General features: G+C 52.2%; 1 protein-coding gene across 6 annotated transcripts in view; it reads right to left on the bottom strand.

Moving 5' to 3' along the window:
• RBBP6 (RB binding protein 6, ubiquitin ligase) overlaps nt 1–5141 on the bottom strand; it is a 28814-nt gene extending 23673 nt beyond the window's left edge. For 3 of the 6 annotated variants that reach the window (XM_079320290.1, XM_079320291.1, XM_079320289.1), the window contains exon 1: nt 4350–5138. In XM_079320290.1, coding sequence (XP_079176416.1) covers nt 4350–4515 — 166 coding nt within the window. In that variant the 5' untranslated portion in view covers nt 4516–5138. Of the gene's footprint in view, nt 1–4349 lie in introns of all 6 variants that reach the window. The other 3 variants (XM_079320288.1, XM_079320287.1, XM_079320286.1) reach the window with 2 other exon arrangements.
• Nucleotides 5142–16087: the final 10946 nt, after the last annotated feature.

The raw sequence follows: 16087 nt of genomic DNA, 5'->3' as shown, positions 1-16087 counted from the left end.
AGAACATTTCTTCAGAAAACTGAGAAATCACTTAACTGAAACTAATTCCTTATCTTCCCCCAGGGAACCAAACAGTGAGACTCCTCTAGACTGCAGAGCAGTCTAAAACTGGTGAAAGGACTAGCAGTGACAGGAACAGCAGCTCTTACAGAAGTCACATCCTGACACAAGCCCTGGAGATCTGCTCCTCAGACAGCCACCTGTCAAGAGAAACTGCACTGGGACTTTCTGATGGAGAAGGAGCTCAAGCAGTGTTGAGGCTGAGACAAACACCTGGAAGATGGTGCCAGTTGCAGTTCTAGAAGCCCAAAGCAGCTGTTTCTACTTGTGGACCAGAGCGAAATAAAAGTGTTCTTTCTTTCTGGTCCAGATCACAAATCACTGGACTATCATTTCAGAGATACAAGACAAGAAACAGTGGCTTCACAAAAAGGCTTTTAGATTAAACTGGCACCTCCCAACAGGAACCTGCTCCTCATGGCCAGCAACATCCCCTGAGCAGACTCACAAGTGCCAGGACCTGCACAGCCCTGTCACTGCCTCTCCATGACTCCACAGCTCAAGGTGAGCAGTGACTCCACACAGCTACTGCTCACACTTGTCCAAGCAGAGCTCGAACAGAAACCCTCAAAGTTGGAGGCAATAACATTGTTCATTCCACTCCCATACAGCACAAGCTTGTTTTACCACCAGTGATGGCTGGCAAGTGGCTACTGGAATTTGCCCATCTGAACTGTGGCTAAAAGTACCCAACTAACCCAAAATGCCTGCAAAAACAAAGACAGATCTGGATATTAAAGGCAAGAGCAGAAGAGACACATCAGTCTAAAACGTGGTATTTATCCTACAAGAAAACAGTAGCTTGAAAGAGTCCAGATAAAATAGTATTTCAAGGCACGAATGGAGGCAAACCAGTTAACAGCAGCTACCCTGACTGCTGCCTCACACTGACACAGAAATCTGACATCAACTACTGCATTAGTGTCCACAACCTTCTAACAGCTAAGTGCAAAGAGCTCAGATTTGCCGGCAAGTTTACGCTGCTTCACATTGAATGAACAATTTAAACCCCTCACTTTTTAATTAATGTATGTTAAGAATTTCTGCTAGTTTTAATAATTTGTGTTTATGTATCCTATGAGCAAGTTACTGACAAAAGTTGCTGCATTATTTTCTGGCCTGCTTTCATCCATATTTCATCTGAGCATTGCCCAAGCAGCTCAGAGCACTCTGAGCAGTTTTTCACCCAGGTGAAGTGCAGAACTCACCAGGAGTCCTTGGAAGGCATGCCCAGGTGTGCCAGGGCAGGGAAAAGCCTTGCAAAGCAGCTGCTAGAGAAAGGATGTGCAGGTGAGCAGAAATGCCTGCCAGCATGCCAGGCTGTCCCCACCAGGACACAGGGATTTCCCTGGAACATTTTCTCCCTAGACAGGATTTAACTCTGCTCTCATCACCACTCACTTTGGGGCAAGCCACTGCTGTAGCTAGCTACAAAAGCAGTCTTGAAGCTTCCTGAGTAACAGACTGGGCCAGTCCTGTTGGATTTTCTGCTTCCTAGAACAGGAATCCCTGATCTCATCAAGAGCAGGCACATCATCACCTCCGGAACAAGCTGGCTCAGGAGGCCAAACAGCCCAGGGACTCTCCACCGCACTGCTCTGAAGGGATGAGTCAATCAAATCCACCCTACTTGCAGTCATTAATCCCATTACACCATCCTGCTTTAGGGTCCTCTTGGCTTTGGTATGGTGTCAGTGTGGGGCTGAGGTGCCTGAGCACTACTCTGCCTTAAAACCATTCAGCCATCCCACACCAGTTCACAGCAAAGTTTTGGGTTTATTTTCTTTGCATTTTGCCCTGTAAGTACAGCACATTTTCCAAGTGTTCCATTTCAGAATGTCACAGTGCAGGAAAGAACTCTCAAGAAACCTCAGTTGTGGAGCTTGCAGCTCTTCCACAATTCTGGGAACACCTGGTATAGAACACAGGTAAACAAATCGAGATCCAATAAAATGGAGGCAAGTTTAAAACCACCACTCTTGAGTGCAAGCTTTACAGAACATGCCTTGATAGCAAGCATGGAAGAGGAACCCTCTACATAGAATGGGTCCCACCCACTCACTCTGCATTCCCAGATCTTACACAGTCCATCAGATCCTTTTTTCCCCACCAATACTTAAAACCCTGTGCACTTTTAGCCTGTTAGCAGCTCTCCTGTTGCTAACTTTGCTTTAGGAAAAGAAACAGCTCCAGAACTGTAAAAGCTTACAGGATCTTGGGACATTCCAAATGCACAGCACACCTCCACTCATGGCTCACTTTGTTCTTTCCAAAGATCATTTTAACATTTACTCAGGACTCATAAATAGATGAAGTTATAAAAACCCAATACTTATTTCCACATGTAAGAATTCCTAACATCCCACTTGGGTAGAATATCCCAGTCTAGTTGTTATTTTAATTTCTGCAGGTTAAATTAAGCATCTACCTCTGATTAATAAAAACTGAGATTCCCATTTATGCATATAAGCCACAGATTTGATAAACATACATTTTGGAAATACATTATTTAGCTATGCTCTGCAAACCACAGAGAGATTTTTGCCTTTTCACATGAAAAACACCCTTAGGGAAGCTTCAATAAGCATCTGTGTCACTAATATGGAATTTTAAATTATGCATTTTACACAGTTATACATTTATAACTTAATTTGAAGAGGTTAAAGTGCAACACAACCTGCGTACAGGACCCAGGTCAAGGCTTTTTTAACTTCACCTTGAGGCAGCACCACATTTAACATCTTCCAGTGAGGCAAACACTGGACCCTGGTTACACAGGAAAATAAAGTAACAGCCTGGTAAATCTGGTACCACGGATGCTGCAGTAATACTTTATGAGGTGACATTTACGAGCATCTTTTTTCTTTTAACAACTCTGCTTTCTGTTCAGCCGCTCCAACAAACACTCTGTGTGTTTGGCCTGTTTCAAAGCAGTTGTTCTGTTCCCACAGCGGGGCTCCAGCCCAGCTCCCTCCCAGCCAAGGCTCAGTTCCCAGCCCGGGTGACACTTCTGGGAGCCCAGAACTCCAGCACAGCCCTCACAGCAAACCAAACCCAGCCTTCAAAAGCTTGCCATAACTTCATTCAGTACTGTCACAAAAATCCAACACTTCTGAGCTTCAAACACAACAGCATCCCCTGCACCCCAATGCTGTGCTGGGAGGTGTCTCCACACTCTCCTGGAAATAATTTAAATATCTGTAGATAAACAGATGCTTTAACTCCAACCCCTCTGAAGGTAAGGGCTGAAGTTACACAGCATTTTGTTTAAACTTCAACACATAACACTGAAAGAGAAAAGAAACAGCAACGCATATTTTAAAGAAAAGGATTATTGAGACACAGAACCACGGGGGGGGGGGAATAAAAATAAAAATAACGTTGCAGGAATTAAAATGCAATTCTCTTTATTTCTGAAAAATCACACTTGGAAGTGTTTAATCACATTCAAACATATCAGGATGGCAGATTACCAAATTGAAGCATCATAGTAACACATGCCCACATTCACATCGCAGAATCAGGCACTATTTATTGGATTTAAGCGAATTTATGACGTCCCGAAGAACATTTCTTACATATATTCACTGTAAACGTTCTGCCATAAAACCTCAGCACTGGCCTGATACAGCAAACAGTAAGTGCCAGGAAGAAAAACAATAAATTAGACAAGAATGATGAAATGATGCTCAGCAGTACCAAATTACAGTGTCCTTTGTTTGGGAAACTTACATTACCCAGGAATTCCCAAGAGTAATTTTGCTATACAGAACGCTGACTCTGCAAGAGGCTTTAAAGGTCCGCAGAAATTGCAGCTCAGTCATACACTCGATACAAATTGTTGTTTCCAAGCAATTAATGCAATGGACACTCGCTTTCAATGAAAGGCGGGTAAAAAAGCTGTAAAAGACCTTCCAATGAAGGGGGGCAAAAAGAAATTGAAGACAAACTTCAGTCCTCAAACACCGTTGTTTTTTGTTTTTTTTCCCTCCCCCATTCAAATTAGCCATGTGCTATATTCCTACCACCTTCACATTCCTCTACCAGATTTCAAAGGATGCCGGCAGGTTTGTTACGGTCAGACATTCTCTCCCTCCCAACCCCCGCCCACTCCCCCATTTTACCCACAACTCCAGGAAACCAAAACTTTTGGAGCAGGGTCGCACACGAACCCGTGCTCCGCACGCAGAAGTGCTCGGACGGAGCTGTGGGAGCAGCAGCCACAAAGGAGCAGCTCTGAGCCCACGGCAGCCACCGCTCCGTGAGCGCAGCCCCCGAACCCCACGCACCTTCTTTGGTCTGCGCGTTGGTGATCTGCAGGTCGCAGTCGGCCGCCTTCAGCTTCTCCCGGCCCATGATCTGGCGCTTGAGGTCGCTCAGGGAGATGTGCAGCCCGTCGAAGGTGACCGTGTCATAGTTGAGCTTGGAGGAGAACTTGTAATGCACGCACGACATGGCGGGGCGCGGGCGGCGCCCGCTCCGGCGCGGCGGGGCCGCGGGGGTCGGGCAGGGCCCGCGGGGGCCGGGGCGGCGGCGCTGGGGCGGCGAGCGGCGCTCAGAGCCCGCGGCGCTGCGCCATGGCCGGGCCGCGGCCTCAGGGCTCGGCGCTGGGGAGGCCTCAGGTCTCCATCGTGGCGAGCCCGCGGCCCCCGCCCCGCAACGACCGCGGCCCTCGGCGAGCGCGGCGCGCCCGCCCGCCTCCTGCTCTCGGCCCCGCTCGACCCGGGCTGGGCCCCGCTCGCTTCGGGCTCGGCCTCGCTCGGATTGGGCTCGACTAGGACTCGGCCCCGCTCGGCTTTGCCCGGCCCCTCTCGGTTCGGGCTCGGGTCGGGGCCCGCTCGGCCCGGCGCCGCCCCGCTGGCTTCAGGCTCGGCCCCGCTCGGTGCGGCTCGGCCCGGTTCGGCCCCGATGGCGGCTCCCGCGGCCGCCCCTGCCCTCAGCGCTGCGCCGAGGGGTTTCCCGGCCGACAGCGCACGGGCCGCGCGAGCATGCGCAGATGAAGCGCGTCCACCACGCCGCACGTGACCCGGCGCCGCGCGTGACACGACGTCACGTGGGCGCGGCGGCCCCGCCCCCTGGCCCCGAGCGCCCCCTAGCGGAGCGCGTGGTGAGGGCCCCTCATGAAGCCGCGGGAAATGTAAGGATGGGATTGAGGGAATATTGACATTACAGCCCATAATAGGCACCGTCCTCTGGGTTTCATGTCGCCGTCATGTCGTACGTAAATCCCTATCAGGATATGTGCTGTTGTCGCGTTCAACCCATCTATTGAAGCTTACTAACAACAGTCTTTCGCTTCACAAATATTTATTTTCTAATTTTCAAATCTTTACACAGGAAACTTTTTGCCCACCAGCTGATGCTGTCCCAAAGAGATCAACCCAAAGACAAGTTAATTTTTAAAATAAAAATAACGAAGCCTTAGAATAAACTCATTGTAGTCTAAACTTGTGATCTCTGTGGGTGATCAGGGTCCTGTCTCCAACAGAAGCTCTCAGAAACATTTCAGCCCAAAATCTCACCTGGTGAAGATCTCAGCTTGGGCTGTGGGGGACAAGGCTGCTGCTTGGGACACGGCTGGACAGGGGGATTTGGGACATGGCTGGACAGGGGGGATTGGGACACGGCTGGACAGGGGGATTTGGGACATGGATGGACAGGGGGGATTGGGACATGGCTGGACAGGGGGGTTTGGACATGGCTGGACAGAGGGATTTGGGACATGGCTGGACAGGGGGGTTTGGGACATGGATGGACAGGGGGGATTGGGACACGGCTGGACAGGGGGAATTGGGACATGGATGGACAGGGGGGTTTATGACATGGCTGGACAGGGGGATTTGGGACACGGCTGGACAGGGGGGTTTGGACATGGCTGGACAGGGGGGATTGGGACACGGCTGGACAGGGGGGTTTGGGACATGGATGGACAGGGGTGTTTGGGACATGGCTGGGCAGGGGGGATTGGGACATGGCTGGACAGGGGGGTTTGGACATGGCTGGACAGAGGGGTTTGGACATGGCTGGACAGGGGGGATTGGGACATGGCTGGACAGGGGGGTTTGGACATGGATAGACAGGGGGGATTTGGGACACGGCTGGACAGGGGGATTTGGGACACGGCTGGACAGGGGGGATTTGGGACACGGCTGGACAGGGGGGTTTGGATGTAGCTGGACAAGGGATGCTCCCGTGGGCAGCTGAGCTATGAGATCAGAGCAGGAGGGTGCTGACCCCTCACTGCCAGAGGGCAGGTTTGGATGGGATATTGGAGAAATCCTTCCCTGTCAGAGTGGGGAGGCCCTGGCACAGTGTGCCCAGAGCAGCTGTAGCTGCCCCTGGATCCTTGGCAATGTCCCAGGCTGGGCTAGACAGGGCTTGCAGCAGCCTGGGTAGTGGAAGATGTCCCTGCCTGGCACTGGATGTCCTTTAAGGTCCATTCCATGACTCCAGGATGTGTCACCAGCTCCCAATTTAGGGAATGCTGCCATGCCCTGGCCAAACCTGTCTGACCCAAAGGAAAGGCCTGATGTGCCTGTTCCAGGCTGTTTCCTGTGACACAAATGCTCATGTCACACCAAATATTTTCAGCCACCCACATTCACAACTTTACAAAACAAAATGAGAACTTCCTGATGAGGCAAGGAAATACCCTGTGGGTTTTGGAGGAGCTGGGTTACTCTGAAAGCCTTTAAACCCTAAAGTAGCATTGAAACTTGGTGGTCTCTGCACACCTGTGGGCACCAGGGCTTTAAATTAGTTCTGAAACTTTGAACTCTTTCACTTCCAATACATCCAGCAGTAAACTGTTCTCTAAGTTCTGCAAACAATTTAAATGTGATGGCACTTTTTTAGGTCATGCTCACATGTTAGTTTAAAAAAGAGCAATATACAGAAAATATTTGCTGTAATGTGGAGTTTCAGTGTTTTACCATAATGGACTATTGGGAGTTGTGAGGCAACTTCATCTCATGTAGTACTTTACTGATTTAGAAGCAGTTTAATCTGAGCACAGTTCTGCTGCTCAGAGGACTTTTGGCTGAGCTTTGGTCTTTGATGCTTTAATTCTCAAATACTCAAGTGCTTCAATTGTAGAATCATAGCATAATAGGATGGTTTGGTTGGGAAAGGACCTTAAAACCCATCCAGTGCCACCCCTGCCATGGCAGGGACACTTCCACTGTCCCAGGTTGCTCCAAGCCCTGTCCAGCCTGGCCTGGGACACTGCCAGGGATCCAGGGGCAGCCACAGCTGCTCTGGGCACCCTGTGCCAGGGCCTCCCCACTCTCACAGCCAGGAATTAATTCCTTCTCAAAATCCCACCTAACCCTGCCCTCTGGCAATCTAAGGCTGTGACATTTGTTTTCAGGCCTTGGACTGTGGCATAGAATTGTCCCTGTTGTACAACTGAATAGTACACAAAGAAACAAACAGAACTTCAAAGCACAGCAGGACAAATCAGGTCTGGCAGGTCTCCTGCACAAGCAGGCTGACAAGGTGGCAGGGTGTGGAATTGTATTTCCTTCTCCAGTTTGTTTTGTCAGCAGCAATGACTACTTGTTTCTATTTTGTGACTTCAGCTGTGATCTCTTCAAGAGGAGAGGAACTCACCTTGCTCTGAGCACTCGGGGCTTGGGTGATCCAAGATCCCAGCCCAGCTCAGGACCTGCTGAGCTGAGCCCATGGGGCCAGTTCTCCTAAAACACCCCCACTGCTCCCTCAGCTCCAGCCCAGTGCCACCACTGCACCCCAGAGGGGGCCCAGCTGCTGTGGGCAGGCACTGCCTAAAGCTAAGCTTTAATTAAGAGTGACTGATGGTTTTCCAGAGTTCCTACTGGTTTGCAATCCTTGAATGTTTGCCAGCTCCCTGAGGTTCAAGGGATTCAGAATTGAGGGAAACTGGAAGAGTTGTACTGGAATATTGAAACAAATCCAGAAACTTGCTTTTAAGTCATAGGTAAGGAGCAAACAAGGAAGCCAACAAGCAAACCCAGGCTGTAATTACCCAGAGTCCAGGGAGCTACTCCCCCCTTGCCTTTGCTTTACCCTCCAGCACAGCCCTGACCCTGCTCACCTGGGTGGGCTGGTGGGAAGTGCTGAATCCATTTTCAGAGGGTCCCAACCCTGAACAGCCCCACTGCAGCCTGACTTTAACAGCCTCTGTACTGAGGAGAAGAGTTACCCTATCAACGAGTCAAAAAGATGATGAGAGCTCATTCTTCATCACAGAATGAATCAGGAGAGGTATAGCAGGACAAACTCCTCCTTGTGTGAGCATCAGAAGAGTTATTATCAGAGTAAAGGGAACTTCTTCCATAATAATCAGAGCTAATTTATCCAGGAAGTCCTAAAAGCCATCCAGAGAGCTCCAGCAGTGTCCCCCAAGGAGCCCATCCTGGAGCAGGGCTGCTGCCAGCTAAGGATCCTGGCTCCAGCCCCCCACAGCTCCCCCATCCTCTCGGGATCCGTGCCCTCCCTGGCTCGGGATCCCGAATTAAGGCACGACCTCCTCTGCAGAGGGCTTTCCTTTGGTCCTGTCCCCGAAGGATGCCCGGAGAGGAGCTCAGCTCTGCTCTGGCGCTGCCCACGGAGCCCTGTGCCCTGGCAGGGAGGGCTGGAGTGGAGCAGAGCCCGCAGCATCCCCTCTCCTGCCACTCCTGGTGCCCGAATGCGGGCACAGAGGGCGATTAGCCCTTTGCTGGGGCAGCTCGCCTTCCTGCCGGGAACCCAGAGGCTCTGGGAAGATCCAGCTCCTTATCTTGCTGCCGAGCATCACCCCCCAACCTGATCCTCCTCTGTGTGAGAGCACCAGGGTGATCTTCTTGCTTGACGAATTTCGAGTCACTAAACTGCTCGGCGAAAGAAAAGAGAAAATTAACTGACCATTGCAATCTCGGGAGAGAAGGACCACGATGCAATTTGCTTTTTATTTTGTCTTAGGGTTTTTTTGAGGGGGGTTGTTGTTTGTTTTTTTTTTTTTTAATTAATTTATTTTAAAATTTTTTTATTTTGTTTGTTTTTTTCCCAAGGAAAGCGAACCTGCCGCCCCCGTCCCCGCCTGCCACTAGAGGTCATTTGAGCACCGGAATAGGGACCGGCAGTGGCGGCTCCTGCCCTGGGCAGGGACACCTTCCACTGTCCCAAGGTGTCCCAAGCCCTGTCCAGCCTGGCCTGGGACACTGCCAGGGATCCAGGGGCAGCCACAGCTGCTCTGGGCACCTTGTGCCAGGGCCTGCCCACCCTCACAGGGTAGAATTTTTCCTAATACCTAATCTAACAGTTTGGAGCCATTCCCCCTCATTAGGTAAAAAGTCTCTTTTCAGCTCTCTTGGATCTCTTTAGGTACTGAAAGGACACCTCAGAGCCTTTCCTTCTCCAGGCTGAACAACCGTACTGAAAAAGCTGAAAAAAAACCTCTGGTGCCTATTTTGGGTGGTTGTTTCTGTTCAGAAGGGCAGGAAATGTCCCCCTGGTAACACTCAGCTATGTCCAGCAGCAAAATCAGCAATGGTTCATGCTCAGCACAGCCCCACACACTGGTCCCAGTGCCCTGGCCCCAGGGATGGTGACTGCCAGGGGCACAGAGCAGCCGGGGCTGTGCCGTGGTGCCAGAGCCCTCTGCAGAGAGCAAACACCACTGGGCACCATTGAGCAGGCACTTTGCAGCTCCTGCTCTGCCCCCAGTGCCACCAGCTCCTGTGGGAGCACCAGGGTGTCCATCAGCATTCCTCAGCTCCCTCTGCCCAAGCTTCTTGCCTCCAACCTTTCCTGAATCTCTGTCCTCTGTGCAGCCTCTTGTCTGCATCCATCCACTCACACATCAAAGCAGCTCCAGCTTCCCTCCTCATTCTTAACTTCTCAATACGTTTTAAACCAGAATTAATTAGAGGGATCAAAGGCCCCTTCTCGCTGTCCCCTGGAGCCCTCCCTTGCCAGGCTGGCCGTGCCCAGCTGGCTGCACACAGCAGCTATCAGCGGCTGCAGATGCTGGGGATCAGGAGAGGGAGAGGCAAACCCGAGCACTGCTCCTCTGCAGCTCCCTGTCTGGCTGCACTAATCGCTCAGGAGACGGTGCTGAGCTTGTGGAATTGGCTGCTGATGGGACCGCGTTGACTTTATCCCTGGATCCTGTCTGTCTTTGAGTCATCTTGGTTGTGAGTCAGAGCAGCCGTTAATCCCTTGGAGATAAGGGCCTCATCTGTGCTCTGCAGGCAGGTACTGCTGCCTCTGTGCTGCTCTTCAAAACACGAATAAATCCCTGTGAGCTGAGGCTGTGGTGGGAGCACTCCAGGACACACTTGTGGGGTGGCTCATCACGCCAGCTCTGTGTCACCTTGGGAGCCAGCCTCACCAGAGCCAGGGCTCTCAGCCACTCCTGCCCAGCAGCCTCTGCCTTCCCAGAACCATTTACCCTGTGGGTAAACACCAGTAGGTTCCTCCTCTCCTCCAAGGCCCTGGGGATCTCCTCCCTTCCCCAGCAGGACCCTCCTGTGCCTGGTACACCTCCCTCAGCAAGGACGAGCTGAAATTCAGCATCATTTGTGCCCTTCCTTCTAAAACCTTCTATGTGTCTGTCAGTAAATTGTTCCTAGTTTAATTTCTCCCTTTGTTAAAATGTGTTTTATCCCAGCTTAAATCTAAGTTACACAACTTCCTGTGCCATCTATCACTAGAAACTTCCCACATGGCAACTGGAGACCACAACTCAGTGATCTTTAACCCCCTTGACTCACCTCTTTAATTTTTCACACCATGGCAGATTTCTGGCCCTCAAGCAGCTCTCACAGCTCCTGCCAGGGCTCTGCAGCTTCTCAGCCTTGCTGGGAGCAGAGATACCAGTACTGCCCCCAGGATGTTACTGGTCTGACTGGTGCTGTGTAGAGAAAACTTCTCTGAGAATTGCTTTGGTATTTCCCTGGATACCAGAGTATACCCAGGACCAACACTTCACCCATGCTCTTTCCTGCAAGACAGGTCCCAGCATGGGTCTGAGAGGCATCAACACCTGGGAACCCTTTTTTGGTTCCACTTTTTTATTTCCTTTTGGTACCTGCAGTGATGAAGCTTCTGCTGTTTCCAGAAGCAGTATCCCTCTTTCCAACCTCACCCAAGCCCCAGAAGCAGGAGGAAAAGCCCCATCCGATCCTGCAATGAGGCACAGGTGAGTACTGGGTGCTGCCTGCCCTGATCCAGCCCACCTACACTCACACAGATCCCACCCAGGCAGTGAGCTCAGCACCCAGAAATGCTGCTCTGCTTTTCAGCCACCCACGGGGTGGGAGACCCTGCTGTGCTGGCCTCACCCATGTCATCAGGGATGATGTTCTCCTCCTCTCTTGTTCTTCCTAACCCAGGGAGTGGAAGCCACATTTGTATGCAGAGTTTGAGAGCAATTAAATTGAATTCTAATTATTGTATATCGCAAATTAGCAATTTCTACCATGCTAATATTAATTGCTAACATGCCGATAAGGCGTATCAGGCAGTCAGGATGGAGCAGGAGTTTGCTTGTTTGGAGAGATGTGTGAGAGCAGAAATGGCTGCAGACATGGATATCCCACAGCAGGGAGATGTTCCTGGGCTGGGGGCACTGAGGTTTGGATTCAGCCTCCAGCCTTGACAGGGCTGGAAGTGCCAGGGCTCAGGTTGGCTTCCTCAGGCAGGGCCACTGTCAAGGGCACTCGAAGCACAGGTTGGGTGTGATGCAGATGTGCCTGCTCCCTCCTCCCCAGCTCAGGGAGTTTGGGTGTACCTTGCTGCGTTTGTGGGAAATTCAATAAAAAAGCCACTGGGAGGTTGGTTCTCAAAAGAGAGCTCCCTAATCCCTGCCTAGAGCTGCTCTCCCAATCCCCCTGGAATGTTCCTCCTCTGGAGAGAGTGAGGTGGCAAGAAGGGCATGGGGCAGGAGACCCAGGGCCATCATGTTTATCACATTCCATGAAGTTGCTGTAGTGACCTTCACCTCTGGGAGGCTGGAATCATGTCTAAAATAAAACCACACTGGGACTGTGGGGTGGGCACTGGTGTCTGTGGGGATGGACAAGGACACCCAGCTTCAGCTGAGCCCTGGCACTGACATTCTGGTTTGGCAGGACCCACTCTGAGCTCGTCCCAGAGACTGTGGCAGGTGCTGGCTGTCACAAAGTCCTCACCCTGTCAGAGCCAGCATGAACAACATCCTTACATCACAGGGGAAATCCCAGAACACAGCTGGATGCCGCTGTGGATGAGCACTTCCCTTGGGAGAGTTCATCAAGGACACAACAGCCCCTGCAGCTGGGAATGAACCCCAACAGAGCCTGGAGTGGCACCGAGCTGGTGATTTGCAAGGAAGCCCTTCCCGAGGAGGTTGCTGCAGTCCCCAGCAGTGGCTGGGCTTGTGGGGGCTTCCTGGAGGGAAGCCAGGAACACAGGGATGTCCCTGACAGCTGGGAGAATTCCTCAGCACGTTTCTGTGCCGGGAGGGAGCAGCGAGGCTGCAGGCAGATGGAGAGGGCTGTGGTGCTGGGCAGGCTGGTGGCACACAGGCAGAGCTGGGTGAGGCTCAGCAGGCAGAGGAAGAGCAGTCAGCATCCCCCAGGACTGGCATTTCCCATCACTCATTCTTCCCCCCTGGACTGGCATTCCCTGAGGGGCTTGTCCCAAGCTGGCTCTTCTCACCTGCAACTACAGTGATTTAATATCAATGATGTAATTTTGTCCCAAGTGTTATTTATCTGTCTGTTGAAAAACCCCAGCCCTGTATGAGTCACCAGGCTGCACTACAGCCCTATGATGAATTACACTTGGACACATGCTAGATGACATTTACCAATAAATTTATGCAGATTTCTCCTGTAATCCTTCTCCTCATCAAAAGTAGTAATGCTTTCTCTAATGCAAATGCACTGCAAGAGCCTCACCACATCAAACTGAGCTGGGCTGAGTAGTTCGGAATTCAGAACTATAATCTTCATTGTGCTCATGAATAACCATCTCCTACAGATGAATATTCAACAAAGCCTTGGCAGAGCCTGGCAGCTCCTCCAGAGCCCCCTCTGATCCCTGTCCCACTGCCCTGTCCAGCAGCTCTGGCCAGTCCTGCAGGCAGATTTCACTCTGCTTTCCCTCTTTGAGCACCAGATTTAATGAGCGGGTGCAGAGCAGTGATGGACTTGCAGCCCTGTGGGAGCTGTGCTGAGCTCTGCTCTCCACCCAGACCTTTCCATCCCACAACCAAACCTCCCCTGGCATCCTCAGCCCATGTGGGCTCCACGTGGGCCCCATTATGGGGTCACACAATTGTTGAGACCAGAAGGCTCCAGCACCAGGCTCACCCCGTGCCCTTGGCACTCACCCCTGCTCTTGACCAACACTTCACTGGCACAGGTGCCCAGAACTGCTGTGACTGCCCCCCTGGATCCCTGGCAGTGCCAAGGCCAGGCTGGACAGGGAGCCACCTGGGACAGTGGAAGGTGTCCTTGCTATGGCAGGGGGTGGAACAAGATGATCTTTGAGATCCCCTGCAACCCAGACCAGTTTGGGATCTCTGATTCTTTCTCTGAAGACTCTGCAAAAATCTGGCAGTGTCTGCTCCTTCAGCTCCCAATCCAATTGTGTGCTCCTTGCTGTGTACAAGAAGAGGCTCCAGCTTCCCAGCTGCTGCTCTGCAGAGGGGAGAAGGCAGGGGGAAATGTCAGGACACCAGGACAGGTCTGCTTGGTGAGTCCCCAGCACCCTGCAGGAAGCACTTACCCCATAACTCCCCAGGCTGGGCACAGCAGGGATCACTGAACACCCCCCAGTTCTGGAGGGGGGATGCTGAACGTGCACAGCCCTCAGCAGCCTCTGATCAGTGGGGTTTGCATTTTTATTCATTCTAAAGATGATTACATTGTGAGCAGTGATGATCCAAGCTAACGAACCGCCTGCCACTTTGTGGCTTGGCAGGAAGTCAGGCTGCTGGAGTTGTGGGCTTTTCCTTCAGTCCAAAATACAGACAATATGGAAATAAATTATTTCTTTCACAGTTGTTTAATATAATTTTCTCTGTTCTGGGTTTTATGCTCTGACATGCTGGCAGTCCCAGTTAACCCAGGGCAGGGCAGCTCCAGCACTCCAGAGAGTTCCCTGCCAGCTGGACCAGCAGCAGGAGTGGGAGAAGAGCCAGGAGAGGCTGCAGCTGAGGCTGCTGAAGGAGCTGGCCGGGAGAGGGGCAGCAGTGCTCTAGCTCAGCCACAAAGGCTTCTTCTGGACCCCAACAGCCCATGATCTGGGAGGTTAAGGGGCACTTGAGCCTGAGGTGAGAACCTCTGGGACACACTCAGAGTGATTTATGGCTTCTCCACTCACCCACAGCCAGCTCAATGCCCTTCTTCTACTTCTATTTATTTTTCTTGTTATCACTATGAAATAAATACGAAGAGGATCTAAATTCAGACTCTCAACCCAGACTTTGCTGCTGCAGGACCAGCGAAGGAGAAGCTTGGGGTTGTGATTGTACAACTCCCAAATCAGGAGATGTTTTCATACTACCTGCTCTGCATGGGAAGTTCCTACCTGCCATAACTGGAGGAAAAACAAGCTTGAAAATGTACAAAACACCCCTAGAGAACTGGGGGATGCTGGGGAAAACAGCAGCCCAACAGGTATTTGCCAGGAACCACCCTAGATGTGCCTGGGGGTGTAGGCAAGCAACACCAAGGAGGAGCTGCAACCACTACTGCTGCCCTCCTGCACCCACTGCTGCTGCCCTCCTGCACGCCCTGCTGATGCTCTCCTGCATCCACTACTGCTGCCCTCCTGCATCCACTGCTGCTGTTCTCCTGTATCCACTGCTGATGCCCTCCTGCATCCACTGCTGCCCTCCTGCATCCACTGCTGCTGCCCTCCTGCACCCACTGCTGCTGCCCTCCTGCATCCACTGCTGCCCTCCTGCACCCACTGCTGATGCTCTCCTGCACCCACTGCTGCTGCCCTCCTGCATCCACTGCTGTTCTCCTGTATCCACTGCTGATGCCCTCCTGCACCCACTGCTGCTGCCCTCCTGCACCCACTGCTGCTGCCCTCCTGCATCCACTGCTGCCCTCCTGCATCTACTGCTGATGCTCTCCTGCATCCACTGCTGCCCTCCTGCACCCACTGCTGCTGCCCTCCTGCACCCACTGCTGCTGCCCTCCTGCATCTACTGCTGCTGCCCTCCTGCATCCACTGCTGTTCTCCTGTATCCACTGCTGATGCTCTCCTGCACCCACTGCCGCTGCCCTCCTGCATCCACTGCTGCCCTCCTGCATCTACTGCTGCTGCCCTCCTGCATCCACTGCTGCCCTCCTGCATCTACTGCTGCTGCCCTCCTGCATCCACTGCTGCCCTCCTGCATCTACTGCTGCTGCCCTCCTGCATCCACTGCTACTCTTCTGCATCCACTGCTGCTGCCCTCCTGCATCCACTGCTGCTCTCCTGTATCCTCTGGGAACAGTGCCTGGATGAGGGCTTTTGTTCTACAAAGTTCGTGAGGCTGCTCCATTCATGCTGGATGTGGTTCCCACCATCCCACCACCCTCCCAGGTGCCCAGCACTGCCTGGAGCCATAGCTCCATCTGTCCTGTGCCAGCCTCACCTGTGCCACTGCTGCTTCACTAAGATTTCTGAAGGTTCAGGCTATGAAATCCTGCCCTTGCTATAAACATTTTAATTACAAGTTTCTGGGACTTCTTTCTTAAGATAAACACATTTTAATTGCAAATTGCTTCTGCTGTCTTTACCCACCCCCCAACACTGCCAGCAGCTGCTGGATTTAATATTTAATGAAACTGCCTCTGGGCTGGATGCAGCAGCAGGGCTGGGGGCACTGGGGCACCCTGAGAGTGCCTGGGGCAAGCCATGGGGACAGCCTGGGGTGCAGGACAGGGGCAGCTCCTCGGTTCTGCAAAGCCACCACAGCTGGGGGTGACCCTGGCACAAGGAGCCTGTGCCAGGCTGTGACATGTGCCCCTGCCAAAAGGGACAGAATCACCTGCAGTGAGTGAATCCCCCCAGCAGGTTCAGG

Source organism: Erithacus rubecula (assembly GCF_903797595.1).
Source record: "Erithacus rubecula genome assembly, chromosome: 17".
NCBI classification, from domain to species: Eukaryota; Metazoa; Chordata; class Aves; order Passeriformes; family Muscicapidae; genus Erithacus; species Erithacus rubecula.
The sequence above is the reverse complement of the archived record's forward strand: the minus strand, read 5'-3'. Positions and strand labels throughout refer to the sequence as shown.